This window comes from Coffea arabica, chromosome 2e, assembly GCF_036785885.1.
Source record: "Coffea arabica cultivar ET-39 chromosome 2e, Coffea Arabica ET-39 HiFi, whole genome shotgun sequence".
NCBI classification, from domain to species: Eukaryota; Viridiplantae; Streptophyta; class Magnoliopsida; order Gentianales; family Rubiaceae; genus Coffea; species Coffea arabica.
Window position 1 is genome coordinate 49663731 of NC_092313.1, and position 12767 is coordinate 49676497.

The 12767-nt window shown below is 42.4% G+C and overlaps 1 protein-coding gene across 1 annotated transcript; it reads left to right on the forward strand.

Annotated features, from left to right (window-relative positions):
* The first annotated feature begins 9312 nt into the window (after positions 1-9312).
* On the forward strand, positions 9313-11127 carry LOC140036321 (uncharacterized). Its single transcript, XM_072077683.1, has one exon. It carries the CDS (start codon positions 9313-9315, stop codon positions 11125-11127), a length of 1815 nt encoding a protein of 604 aa, XP_071933784.1.
* The last annotated feature ends 1640 nt before the right edge of the window (positions 11128-12767 follow it).

Genomic DNA, 12767 nt, shown 5'->3' on the forward strand with positions numbered 1-12767 from the left:
TCTTGGAAGGTGAAGCCGAGAAGCTTGCAGTAGTTTCATGCTTGTTTTTCTCTTCTTCTTTTCCAGATTTTTGCATGAGATCTTTCCTAAGTTTTTGCATGTTTGGATGATGACAATAATGTAATTGGTTATCTAGCTTAAAAGTTGTGAATTTGTATTTAAATTGCTGCTCCTGAATAGCAAATGGTATGTTTGGGATTTGGGTTTCGGTTGGTGAAAGAATAGCAGAAACATTGCAGAGATGTATTTCTTCGTGAGATTGCATGCATTTGCATGAAAATGTTTTCCAAAATTGCAAAATCCACCCCTCAAGTCTTCCTAGATTCACTACGGCCCAAACAATTAGAAAATTAATCAATTGGGTCCCTGTAATTTTTTCAGCAATGCTATAAAGACCCAATTAGGTTCCATTTCTTGCAATTAGGCCCTAAAATGTTTGTATTTGAACCATTCCTCCACCTTTTCTTTGCCTTCGAACCTTTGAAGTTCTAAAAATATTTGATTGAGTTTGAATGCTTGGTTAGTGTTCACATTTGAGTATTTGGTAGCATTAATGTTTTAATTCCATTGCTTGTTTGCTTTCATTGGTTACCATGTTTTGCTAAGGTGATGCTTAATGCATGGATTGGTGAACCTTGTGCCTAAATGAACTCGTGATTGCTTATTTCCCTTAATCTCCCTAAAATAAGTTGATTACTTGACTTTGTCTTGCTTTTGGACCTTTAAAGCTCTTAAAACGTTTTAGTTGGTTTTGGTTTGATTGATTGATGGTTGCTTTTGGATTCTAAAATGCAAGTGAAACCACTCATTGACCCGTATTTGATCTTAGGCATTTAAGTGCTTCTAATTGTTCAATTCCATGTTTATGTGTTGGATTGCTTGACCCGTGTTTTGTTTTGGACCTTTAAAGTTCTTAAATGTTCGATTGACTCGAATGTTTGGGTAAGGGATATGTTTGAGTCCTTAATAGATGCTTCACTTGGAAATCGAATAGGCCATGCCTTCTCCTTGATCTTTAAAGTACTTTTGACTACATTTAAGTTGTGATGGAGGAAATTTTTGATGTTTTGATGAATGCCATTTGGATTATTTATATTTTATCATTAAAGTGGTGCCTTAACCTTTTGTTTTGATGGTCTTAGCTTAAGCTGTCTTTTTGTTATATTCTACTATTTGAGGTATCTTGACCCTTTTTATTGTTTTGGAGGGTAAGTTAGTAATTTCACTACGTTAGGGCGTCACTTCAAGGGAGGTACACTCTATCCCTCATTTTGCACTTCGTTTGACCCTATGTGCTCCTACGTGTTATGTGAAATTGCATGCCTACTCCGCTTTCCTTATCTCCTTGCATGCATTTACTGGCTTTTACTTTATTTAAGATAGGGCTCGGAGAGCCTCTGGTCCATTTTCCCTTCCCCTTTATGCTTTTATGGGGTATGTGTACACCTCTTGGCTTGTAATAGATAGGGCTCGGAGAGCCTTTGGTCCATTTTCCCTTCCCCTTTATGCTTTTATGGGGTATGTGTACACCTCTTGGCTTGTAATAGATAGGGCTCGTAGAGCATCTGGTCCATTTCCCCTTCCCCTTAGTTGCTTGCTTTCGCTGTTACATGTTAAATTGCTTTATTAGGCTTTTGCATCTAGTCGAGCATGCTAAGTGCTACGTGTTATGTGTTTACGAGCGTTTTGACATGTCTACTCGCTTTTTTGTAGTATAGATGAATGTGATGGATGACTGCACGTTTCCACTAGTCCAACGCTAGTCGGAATTCATAGAATGGGCTAGTCCAACGCTAGACCCTTAGGGATCTCCTCTCGTTAGTACATGTGTGCATGTTCATTACATGTCATGCATTCTTTTAGTTTTATCATTTTGCATGCCCCTCGAACCCCTTTTCCCTCCATTTTAGGATTTTTGCATTTCATGCTAGTTACAGGGTTCATTTGCTTGAGAGTCCCCTTAAATATGGGATATAGACGAGTGTGGCTTTTTCTAAAGCCTTAGCACGCTTATATCCTCTCTATAAAAGGGCAAATTGAGTCACGATTTAGGTCTCCCCGTCCCAATATGCATGAATTCCCTAGGCTCATGCATTCTAAGTCCACTCCATCATTACACTTTCACTTTTCCTCTCATTTGCACACGTACACCTTTTTATCCTTTCACTTGCACACGAACACTTTTCCTCCCATTTTTGCACACGTGCACCCTTGAGTTTCTTCACTTGCACACGAACACTTTTATCATTACTTGCACACATGCACTTCATATTATCATTTCACATACCGTACATTGCCCACTCACGTGCACACTTTCATTTACATATTTATTATTTTTTATTACTTTTTCAAACTCATGTCCTCACATTGCACGCATGCATTCCATTCATTTGCATCCCACTTGCATTATTCGTGACTTCTTCAAAGGATTGATATTGGGCTTCACAATTAATGTGATTGGCACCACTCAACCTTTGAAGGGAAATTTCCCCCAATTCCCCTAGGTCTAGGGTTTGCATTCATGTAGGGCACTCAAATGTAATAATTTCTTTGGTTAAAACAAGAAAATCTTTGATTAAATCAACGCAACTAGCCTTGGCTAGGTCAAAGGGGTGCCTTGGATTCTATCCTTGCCTTCCCCTTTGTCAAACGTGACTCCCGAACCTTTTTCTTTGGTTTACGTAGACTAGGAGTCGTTTTAAAAAGGGTTTATTACTACTTGACTTTAAAACTCATTTTTGGGTGACTTGGTACACCTTAAACCATTACCAAGTGGCGACTCCAAACTTTTCATTTCAAAACCCTTTTTAAAACTATTTTTTGGCCAAATCGTCGCTTTCCAAAGTCCCATGGCCTTTACTTTTACTTTGCACACGTTCACACACCACACTTCACACACATACATTCGACGAGAAGCTTGCAGTAGTTTCATGCTTGTTTTTCTCTTCTTCTTTTCCAGATTTTTGCATGAGATCTTTCCTAAGTTTTTGCATGTTTGGATGATGACAATAATGTAATTGGTTATCTAGCTTAAAAGTTGTGAATTTGTATTTAAATTGCTGCTCCTGAATAGCAAATGGTATGTTTGGGATTTGGGTTTCGGTTGGTGAAAGAATAGCAGAAACATTGCAGAGATGTATTTCTTCGTGAGATTGCATGCATTTGCATGAAAATGTTTTCCAAAATTGCAAAATCCACCCCTCAAGTCTTCCTAGATTCACTACGGCCCAAACAATTAGAAAATTAATAGATAGGGCTCGGAGAGCCTCTGGTCCATTTTCCCTTCCCCTTTATGCTTTTATGGGGTATGTGTACACCTCTTGGCTTGTAATAGATAGGGCTCGGAGAGCCTCTGGTCCATTTTCCCTTCCCCTTTATGCTTTTATGGGGTATGTGTACACCTCTTGGCTTGTAATAGATAGGGCTCGGAGAGCCTTTGGTCCATTTTCCCTTCCCCTTTATGCTTTTATGGGGTATGTGTACACCTCTTGGCTTGTAATAGATAGGGCTCGTAGAGCATCTGGTCCATTTCCCCTTCCCCTTAGTTGCTTGCTTTCGCTGTTACATGTTAAATTGCTTTATTAGGCTTTTGCATCTAGTCGAGCATGCTAAGTGCTACGTGTTATGTGTTTACGAGCGTTTTGACATGTCTACTCGCTTTTTTGTAGTATAGATGAATGTGATGGATGACTGCACGTTTCCACTAGTCCAACGCTAGTCGGAATTCATAGAATGGGCTAGTCCAACGCTAGACCCTTAGGGATCTCCTCTCGTTAGTACATGTGTGCATGTTCATTACATGTCATGCATTCTTTTAGTTTTATCATTTTGCATGCCCCTCGAACCCCTTTTCCCTCCATTTTAGGATTTTTGCATTTCATGCTAGTTACAGGGTTCATTTGCTTGAGAGTCCCCTTAAATATGGGATATAGACGAGTGTGGCTTTTTCTAAAGCCTTAGCACGCTTATATCCTCTCTATAAAAGGGCAAATTGAGTCACGATTTAGGTCTCCCCGTCCCAATATGCATGAATTCCCTAGGCTCATGCATTCTAAGTCCACTCCATCATTACACTTTCACTTTTCCTCTCATTTGCACACGTACACCTTTTTATCCTTTCACTTGCACACGAACACTTTTCCTCCCATTTTTGCACACGTGCACCCTTGAGTTTCTTCACTTGCACACGAACACTTTTATCATTACTTGCACACATGCACTTCATATTATCATTTCACATACCGTACATTGCCCACTCACGTGCACACTTTCATTTACATATTTATTATTTTTTATTACTTTTTCAAACTCATGTCCTCACATTGCACGCATGCATTCCATTCATTTGCATCCCACTTGCATTATTCGTGACTTCTTCAAAGGATTGATATTGGGCTTCACAATTAATGTGATTGGCACCACTCAACCTTTGAAGGGAAATTTCCCCCAATTCCCCTAGGTCTAGGGTTTGCATTCATGTAGGGCACTCAAATGTAATAATTTCTTTGGTTAAAACAAGAAAATCTTTGATTAAATCAACGCAACTAGCCTTGGCTAGGTCAAAGGGGTGCCTTGGATTCTATCCTTGCCTTCCCCTTTGTCAAACGTGACTCCCGAACCTTTTTCTTTGGTTTACGTAGACTAGGAGTCGTTTTAAAAAGGGTTTATTACTACTTGACTTTAAAACTCATTTTTGGGTGACTTGGTACACCTTAAACCATTACCAAGTGGCGACTCCAAACTTTTCATTTCAAAACCCTTTTTAAAACTATTTTTTGGCCAAATCGTCGCTTTCCAAAGTCCCATGGCCTTTACTTTTACTTTGCACACGTTCACACACCACACTTCACACACATACATTCGACGATCGAAAAGTGGGGCGCGACAGTTGGCGACTCCACTGGGGACATTCGAGAGTCCGAGCAAATTTGATTTAATCAACCTTTTCCTTCTTTTAACCTTTTCATATATTACATTTGGGTGTTTTAGGGTTGCATTTTTTTCCCTTTTAGGATTTTGCATCACTCGCGTCTCAAACCAATCCCTCGACTCATGAATGTATGTTTGGATGTATGTTTACTTATTTATCTCGCGCTTGCATTGCACTTGGGAGGGGGTGTGTCACCTTTAGAGCCTCGCGTGGTTCTCAACCCCTTCCCTCAAATAGGGGAACACTTCATACGTGCATATTTACTTGCTTTATCCCATTTTATTTTGTTTTTCGTGGGCGCCATCCCACACCGCCTTGTAGGACTAGGATCGATTGCCTTGGGTAGGCGGATGGTGTGCTCTGCGCCCATAGCGCTACCTAAGGGATCACTCGAGCCACCGACCAAAGGCCCTGGGAGTGACGACCCTTCGCCTTTAGGTCTGAAGGCTTGGGAGCCGAAGCTTTATCGAGTCTAGGCATTAGTGAACCCCAGCCTCATGCATCCATGTTAGAATTTTCCTAGGCTAGAGTCAGCCTCACCCTATTTTAAGCACAATAGGCACGAGGGAAGGGGTTCCACCCCTTTTACTTGTTTTATTGTATTTCTTCTTCTTAAATGCTCCCAATGTGTTATGTGTACTATCAATTGCACTAACCATTCTTTTGTTTTCTTGGATTGCATTCATGTGCCTTAGCAATAAGAGGCCTTTCTGGCACTCTTTTAGTGACTCACCCACTAGATAGCTCACATGTTTAAATTTCAGTTATTGCACTTGATTTTTAATAAATACATTTCATTTTAGACCTCTTTTCCCCCCCGATGCATTATTTATATCCTTTAGGCAATATTTGTCACATATTTATATCGCTTTAATAAATGGCATCATGCATAAACCATAGAAAGGGAATGCCACATAGGGAATCCCGTGGTTAGGAATAGGCCACCTTGTGTCTCGGATACTTAATCCAACGAGACTTGCATGTTTACAATTTTGTTTGGCCTAAGGGGTAAAATTCCAAGGTAAGGTACTAAAAAGTGAATTCTTCCTCAGATGGCTCCATGCCGAATGTTAAACCACATACCTCGTGAGCTGATAGATTGGAAGAACAACATGGCGCATGAGGTGAACCGATTGTTCCGATACATAGGGCATCTACCAAGTCTTTTGAACATAGCCCCAAACATGGCAATCATTGAAGCACTGCTTGAGTATTGGGATCCTAAAGGCTCCGTCTTTCGATTTGGGGAATGCGAGTTAACACTCACTCTAGAAGAGATAGAAGGATTGTTGCAAATGCCTGGGAAAGGAAGCCCTATGGTGTACCCAACTAGTGGCACTAGAGAGCAGTTTTGCAAGTTTCTGGGATTGGGACGAGCTAGTATGAACCAGCACCCGGACGCAAAATCATGTCCACTGGAGTTCTTGTACGAACGATTTGGGAGAAGGGATTCTTATGATCAACACCATGACGACTTCTTCATTAGCAAAGAGGAGTGGGAAGGAAAGCGAGTCCAAGTCTTTGGATTAGCCTTGACTAGTCTACTTTTATTCCCGCAAAAGCATGGGAAGGTTACCTTTTCAACAATCAACATGATGCAAAGCGTGTTTCTAGGAATTAAGGAGAAGACCCCTACTTTGGTGCCTATCATCATTGCTGATATCTTCACTGCCGTTACTGAATGCCAAAAGAAGAGGGGGTTTTTCTATGCATCCAACCTGGTGCTCCAAATGTGGGCCATGGAACATCTGTCAAAAAGAGCGCTAAATCCATTGGGGTCATGTCTTCCAACAGCAAACTGGGTCGAGTCGCACCGAGAAAGGGTTAGCAGATACTATCGAATAGCGTCTCCAAGCTTGTTTATTCAGGAATTCAATGCTCTGACTTCGGATAAGATACAGTGGGTTCTCGATTGGACGAAAGTAAGGGATCCAGCTTTCAAGACTACGCAATTTGACTTCATTCCATTAGCAAGTACCAGTGGGTTGATTGTGTACATTCCACAACGAGTTATGAGACAGTTCGGGTACCCGCAGAGAGTGCCGACCATACGGGAAATGGGAAGTATCGAGCTTAATACAGTCACTGAGTGCCGGACTATGGTATTAGAAGGCTGGGGGAATCTGTGTAGTTTGGACAACCTGCATTTGGACCAAGTGAACAAAGTAGAGCCTAGGGTCATCTTGGAGTACAACGAATGGATCAAATCAATGATAGAACAAGGGAGAGAAAGGACACCGTTGATTGCCGTTAGTCTCGAGGAGCAGAATGGGAAGCTAAGGAAAGAGCTGGAGGATCATCAGTTGCAGATCATGGTGGCCGATCAAGCATTGGAGGACGCCCGCTCACAATTGAGGAAAGAGGCAAAGAAGACAGAGAAATTGGAAAAGGCATTGAGTGCATTTGATAAAATCCAAGATGAAATTCGGAAACTCAGTATCGGGAGTTCTAGGGAATCCCAACATACTAAATTAGCTAGACATGAGGACTTTGTAAGAATGGTTGGTCGAACCATCAATGAAATTGTAAAAAAGGACTGAGTTTGTCCATTTTTAATGAGAATTCCTGTTTCTATATTCACTTACAGGTTTGAAAATGGGATTTTACCCCGAAGGTTGCATTTTCATGCTAGGCCTACCCTTGGCACAAAAAGGGTCCCCCCATAGGACATGCATCCGAGTTGTTTGAATAATTACTAACTCATGCCTTTTTCTTTTTCCCTTTTGAATAAATTGCAGAAAGCTAATAACGATTGGTTTATCTAAAGAAGTCTTTTGCATTCTCAGGTAAAATTTTAAACATAGCTTCTCGACGAAGCCCCATTATAACGCGATCCCGAAGTAAGGCCCAAAGGAATCGTGTAGACATGAGTACCCAACAAGAGTCATCGGAAAAGACCGTTGCAACGACCCAGCCGGAGATTGCAAGTCCCGGGGTTCAGTTGACCGAATTGCTCACTAAATTTGGGGAGATGGCATCTGAAATGGCCGCTCAGAAGAAATTGATTGACGAGCTCGTCAGTAGCGGAGTGCGACCTGAACCTGTACCCGCTACACAACCACAATCCGAACCATTTGTTATTCCTCCGTTTCAAACTACGTTTGAGGGAACTTTTAACCCGCAATATGCTTTCACTCAAAATCCTCCTTTCTACCCTTCTTATAGTCAAGGATTTCAGCCTCAAAGTGACCCAAACATGCATCTGAACCCACCAGTTTTCTATCAAACCACTGCAGAACCCGTGATACCGGAGCACACTTTCCAAAATAAGCCTGAAATGGGTGAATCTTCTGCTCCAATCGATATGAAGTTGCTCAGACGTCTAGACCGTTTCGATGAATTTATAAGGAAGAGCCAGGGGCTGAACAAGCAGGGAGTCCTGGATTATGATGACTTGTGCCTTTTTCCGAGCGTGCAGTTGCCTGAGGGGTTCAAAACCCCTAAATTTAACAAATATGATGGGACGGGTAATCCCAAGACACATCTCCGACTATTTGCCAACAAATTGGGAAAGCCCGTGGACGATGAGAATTTGCCTTTAAGGTTGTTCCCCGAGAGTCTGGAAGGGGATGCGCTTGACTGGTATTCCAACCTGAAACTTGAAGACGTGAAAACCTGGATTGATTTGTCTAATGCATTTGTGAGACAATATGAGTACAACTGCGAGTTGGCTCCCACCCGGACTACTCTGGAAGGAACGAAAAGGAAGCCTTCTGAGGACCACAAGACCTATGCCAAGAGGTGGAGAAAAGTAGCCGCGAAGGTGGAACCACCGATGACTGAGGATGAAATTATTCGCACATTCATCAAAAGCCCATGATCCGCCGTACTTTGAAGAGATTTTCCGTATGACCGGATGTTCGTTTGCTGCAATTGTAAATAAACTTGAGGAGTTTGATGACTTTGTGAGGGCTGGGAAGATTGTCAATGTTTCCGCCCTTAAATCTCAGTTGGATGCTTTACAAGGTCAAGGAAGCAATGTGAAAAAGCCACCGTTCAAAAAGAAGGAGGGGGATGCAACCTTTGTTTGGAACCAAAATCCTTCACCCAGACCTCGATACCAACACAGCCCAATCTACCAAACCCATTACCCTTATTATCCAAACCCGTACCCTGTATATGCCACTAATATCCAGCACCCTAGACCTCGCCCAAGCTATCCTAACCCACCTTCAGCCCCTTTTCAAATTTCTCAACCAAATCCACCCCAAAACCGACCACGCCTTCCATATAACCCAAGATTTCCGCCTCCAAATAGACCTGCTTACAACCAACCTCAACCTTCTGAACCTTACAACCGACCTCCTAGCCGTACATTTACCAATTTAGGTAGGCCTTTAGACCAATTGTATGATCAGTTAAAGGCCGCCGGAAAAATTGGTATGGTACCCCCTCCTACCTATCCATATGGCATGCCCGCCTGGTATAACCCGCAAGCTGTCTGCACTTATCATTCGGGGGCACCTGGACACTCAACTTTGGATTGTAAAGCACTTAAGCATAAAATTCAAGATATGGTTGAGTCTGGAGAAATTATAGTCAGAAGGAGAGAGACACAAGGGCCGAACGTGAATAGGAACCCTTTGCCGGACCATGTTAATACCATCGGGGTCATTATGGATGACACGGAGTATATGGAACAGGTCAAAGTTTTGGCAAGGGAAGCTGAGGTATTTGGGGTCACGGACCAACCGTTTGTCATAGAGTTGCCATTCGAAGAAGATAACAAGCCTTTTGTCTTAGATCTCACGCCAGCGGAGAATGAAGCCTTGAAACCAGTAGTCATCGAATTCCCGAAGCAAGAGCCTGTTTTAAGCCTGCAACAGGTACCATGGAATTATGATGAGCCTGATGTACAGATTGGGGAAAAGTCAATTGCAAAGAAGGAGGTGTCAGTGGTTACCAGATCGGGGAAGATTGCAAGTCCATTCGAAGATGCCGGTCCGATTCGAGCAAATAACTCCGAACCGCCTGTTAAACCAACAATCACTGAGAAGGAAGCCTTGGATTTCCTTAAGAGGCTTCAGAGAAGTGAATACAACATAGTTGAGAAGCTGAATAAGTTGCCTGCCCAGATATCCATGTTGGATCTACTCTTTTCTTCAGACACGCATAGGGACGCACTGATCGAAGTATTGACTAGAGCTCAAATTCCGAGGGACATTTCTGTTGATAATTTTTCAAACGTGGTTGGGAGCGTATTGTTCAACAAGCAAATTGCTTTTTCTGACGATGAATTGCCGACGGAGGGCATCGGACATAATAGGGCGTTGTACATAACAGTGAGGTGCAACGGAAAAATGCTGCCTAAGGTGTTAATCGATAATGGATCCGCGCTGAATATCTGTCCTTGGAGTACCTTAGAGAAACTAGGATTGCAAGACATCAAGCTGAGGCCTTCAGGGACTATTGTTAGAGGGTTTGATGGAGCGCAGAGGGAGCCAATAGGGGAGGCAGATTTAGTAATCGAGATGGGGCTGGCCCAATTTCAAATAACTTGCCAAGTCATGAACTTCCCGAGCATTTACAATATCTTACTTGGAAGGCCATGGATTCATAAGTCGGGGGCTGTGCCGTCTTCGTTGCACCAATTGCTCAAGTTCGTGGTAAATGACAAACTAATCACTATCTTTGCTGAAGAGGACTGCCTGGTGATCACCGACTCTGGAGTTAAAGAAGAGGGTAGTCAAAGTGTTACCATGTCCCCTCACAGCACATCCGATATAGTCTCCGTAAGTTGGATAACCACGGAGGAACAAACTCTCTCAAAGGCCAGTGTAATGATGGCCAGAGAAATGATTCGTGGAGGATACAAATTCGACAAGGGGTTGGGGCGTGAACTGCAAGGGATCCTGAAGCCAGTGAAGATAGTAGAAAAGAGGGATACCTTCGGTTTGGGTTTCAGACCAACCGCCAAGGATTTCAAGGAGATGAAGGAGCGCAAGAGAGCGGAGAAAGAAGGAAGGCAAGGGGTTCTTGACATTCCACCACTGCGTTATACTTTCCCACGACCAGCTGAGGTGATCATGTCAGAAATCAACCCAATTGACGGAATTGAAGCGAGTTTGGCCCAATTGTTCGTTGGGGCAACATTTGAAGATATTGTTCCAGGCGAAGCTGAATTTCCTGACATTCCCGAAGGATCAATTCCCAATTGGACAGCCGAGTCCCTGCCTGTTCGGAAGGAGTTTCGGTAAAAATGAAAGGGGTTTATCATTCATGTGAATTCATGAAAATGCCTTTGCATCTGTAAATAGCCAATGAAAACAATTTCCTTTTTGACTAACGTCTGCGCATGTAAATATTGTTAAGTTTTCATTTCCATTTGCTTTCAATCAAAGGTCTTTATGAAAATGCACGAGTTGTTCTTGTCATGTTGTGTTGTCTATTCGCTTGTTTATATTGCTTGTCCATTCGTTGGTTGTGTGTTTGTTTACTTATTATCCCACATTCGTTAATTCTTTCAGATGGCCAAAAATAAAATTATTTGATCCTTTGGATATCACAATTCTGGAATTCGATAATGGCAATTTCTATATCACTCACGACTTGGAGGTTTGTGAATCCGAACCCCAAAACGAGAGTGATAATGAGGAAGTATCCGATTCGTTTGCAAAGGATCTTGAACAATATGAGGAAAAACCGAAACCGAACCTGGAAGAAACAGAAAAGGTTAACATTGGAACTGAGGATGAAGTTAAGGAGGTGCAGATTAGTATTCATTTGAATAAGAGCCAGAAAAAGGAGATGCTTGAGTTCTTGACTATGTTCCAGGATGTATTTGCGTGGTCTTATGATGATATGACTGGCATTTCCACTGACGTGGTGGTGCATAGGCTACCCACAGACCCTTCTTTTCCACCCGTAAAGCAAAAACCCAGAAAATTCAAACCAGATATGAGCCTCAAAATAAAAGAACAAATTGAAAAACAACTCCAAACCAACATTATCATTGTTTCCCATTACCCTATTTGGCTTTCAAACCCAGTCCCTGTTCCAAAAAAGAGTGGAGAGGTGAGAGTTTGTGTTGACTATAGAGACCTTAATAAAGCCAGTCCTAAAGATGATTTCCCTCTACCAAATATTCACATTCTCTTAGACAATACTGCCGGACATGAGATTGAATCCTTTTGCGATTGTTTTGCTGGCTACCACCAAATTTTGATGGCAGAAGAAGATAGGGAGAAAACTGCTTTCATTACCCCTTGGGGTACCTTTTGCTACCGAGTCATGCCTTTCGGTTTAAAGAATGCTGGAGCAACGTATCAGAGGACCATGACAACCCTATTTCATGATATGATCCACCGGGAGATGGAGGTCTACGTGGATGACATCATAATCAAGTCTAAAAGGACGGAGGATCACTTGGATGATTTGAGGAAGCTATTTGAAAGGCTGCGAAAGTACAATTTGAAGTTAAATCCTGCGAAATGCGCCTTTGGGGCACCAGCTGGTAAATTGTTGGGTTTCATCGTGAGCAAGAGAGGCATAGAGATAGATCCGGCAAAAATCAAAGCCATTCGAGAGATGCCAGTGCCAAAAACTCAGAAGGACGTGAAAAGCTTCTTAGGAAAGATCAACTTTATTGGGAGATTCATTGCCCAGTTAACGGCCACATGCGAGCCGTTGTTCAAGTTATTGAGAAAGAATGTGCCGTTGTACTGGAATGAAGAGTGCCAACAGGCTTTTGACAAGATTAAAGATTATTTGCTGCACCCTCCGGTCCTGGTGCCACCCAAACCGGGCCGACCGCTGATCATGTACCTATCTGTGCTCGATGGAGCAGTTGGTTGTGTTCTGGGGCAACACGATGACTCTGGAAGGAAGGAGCAAGCCA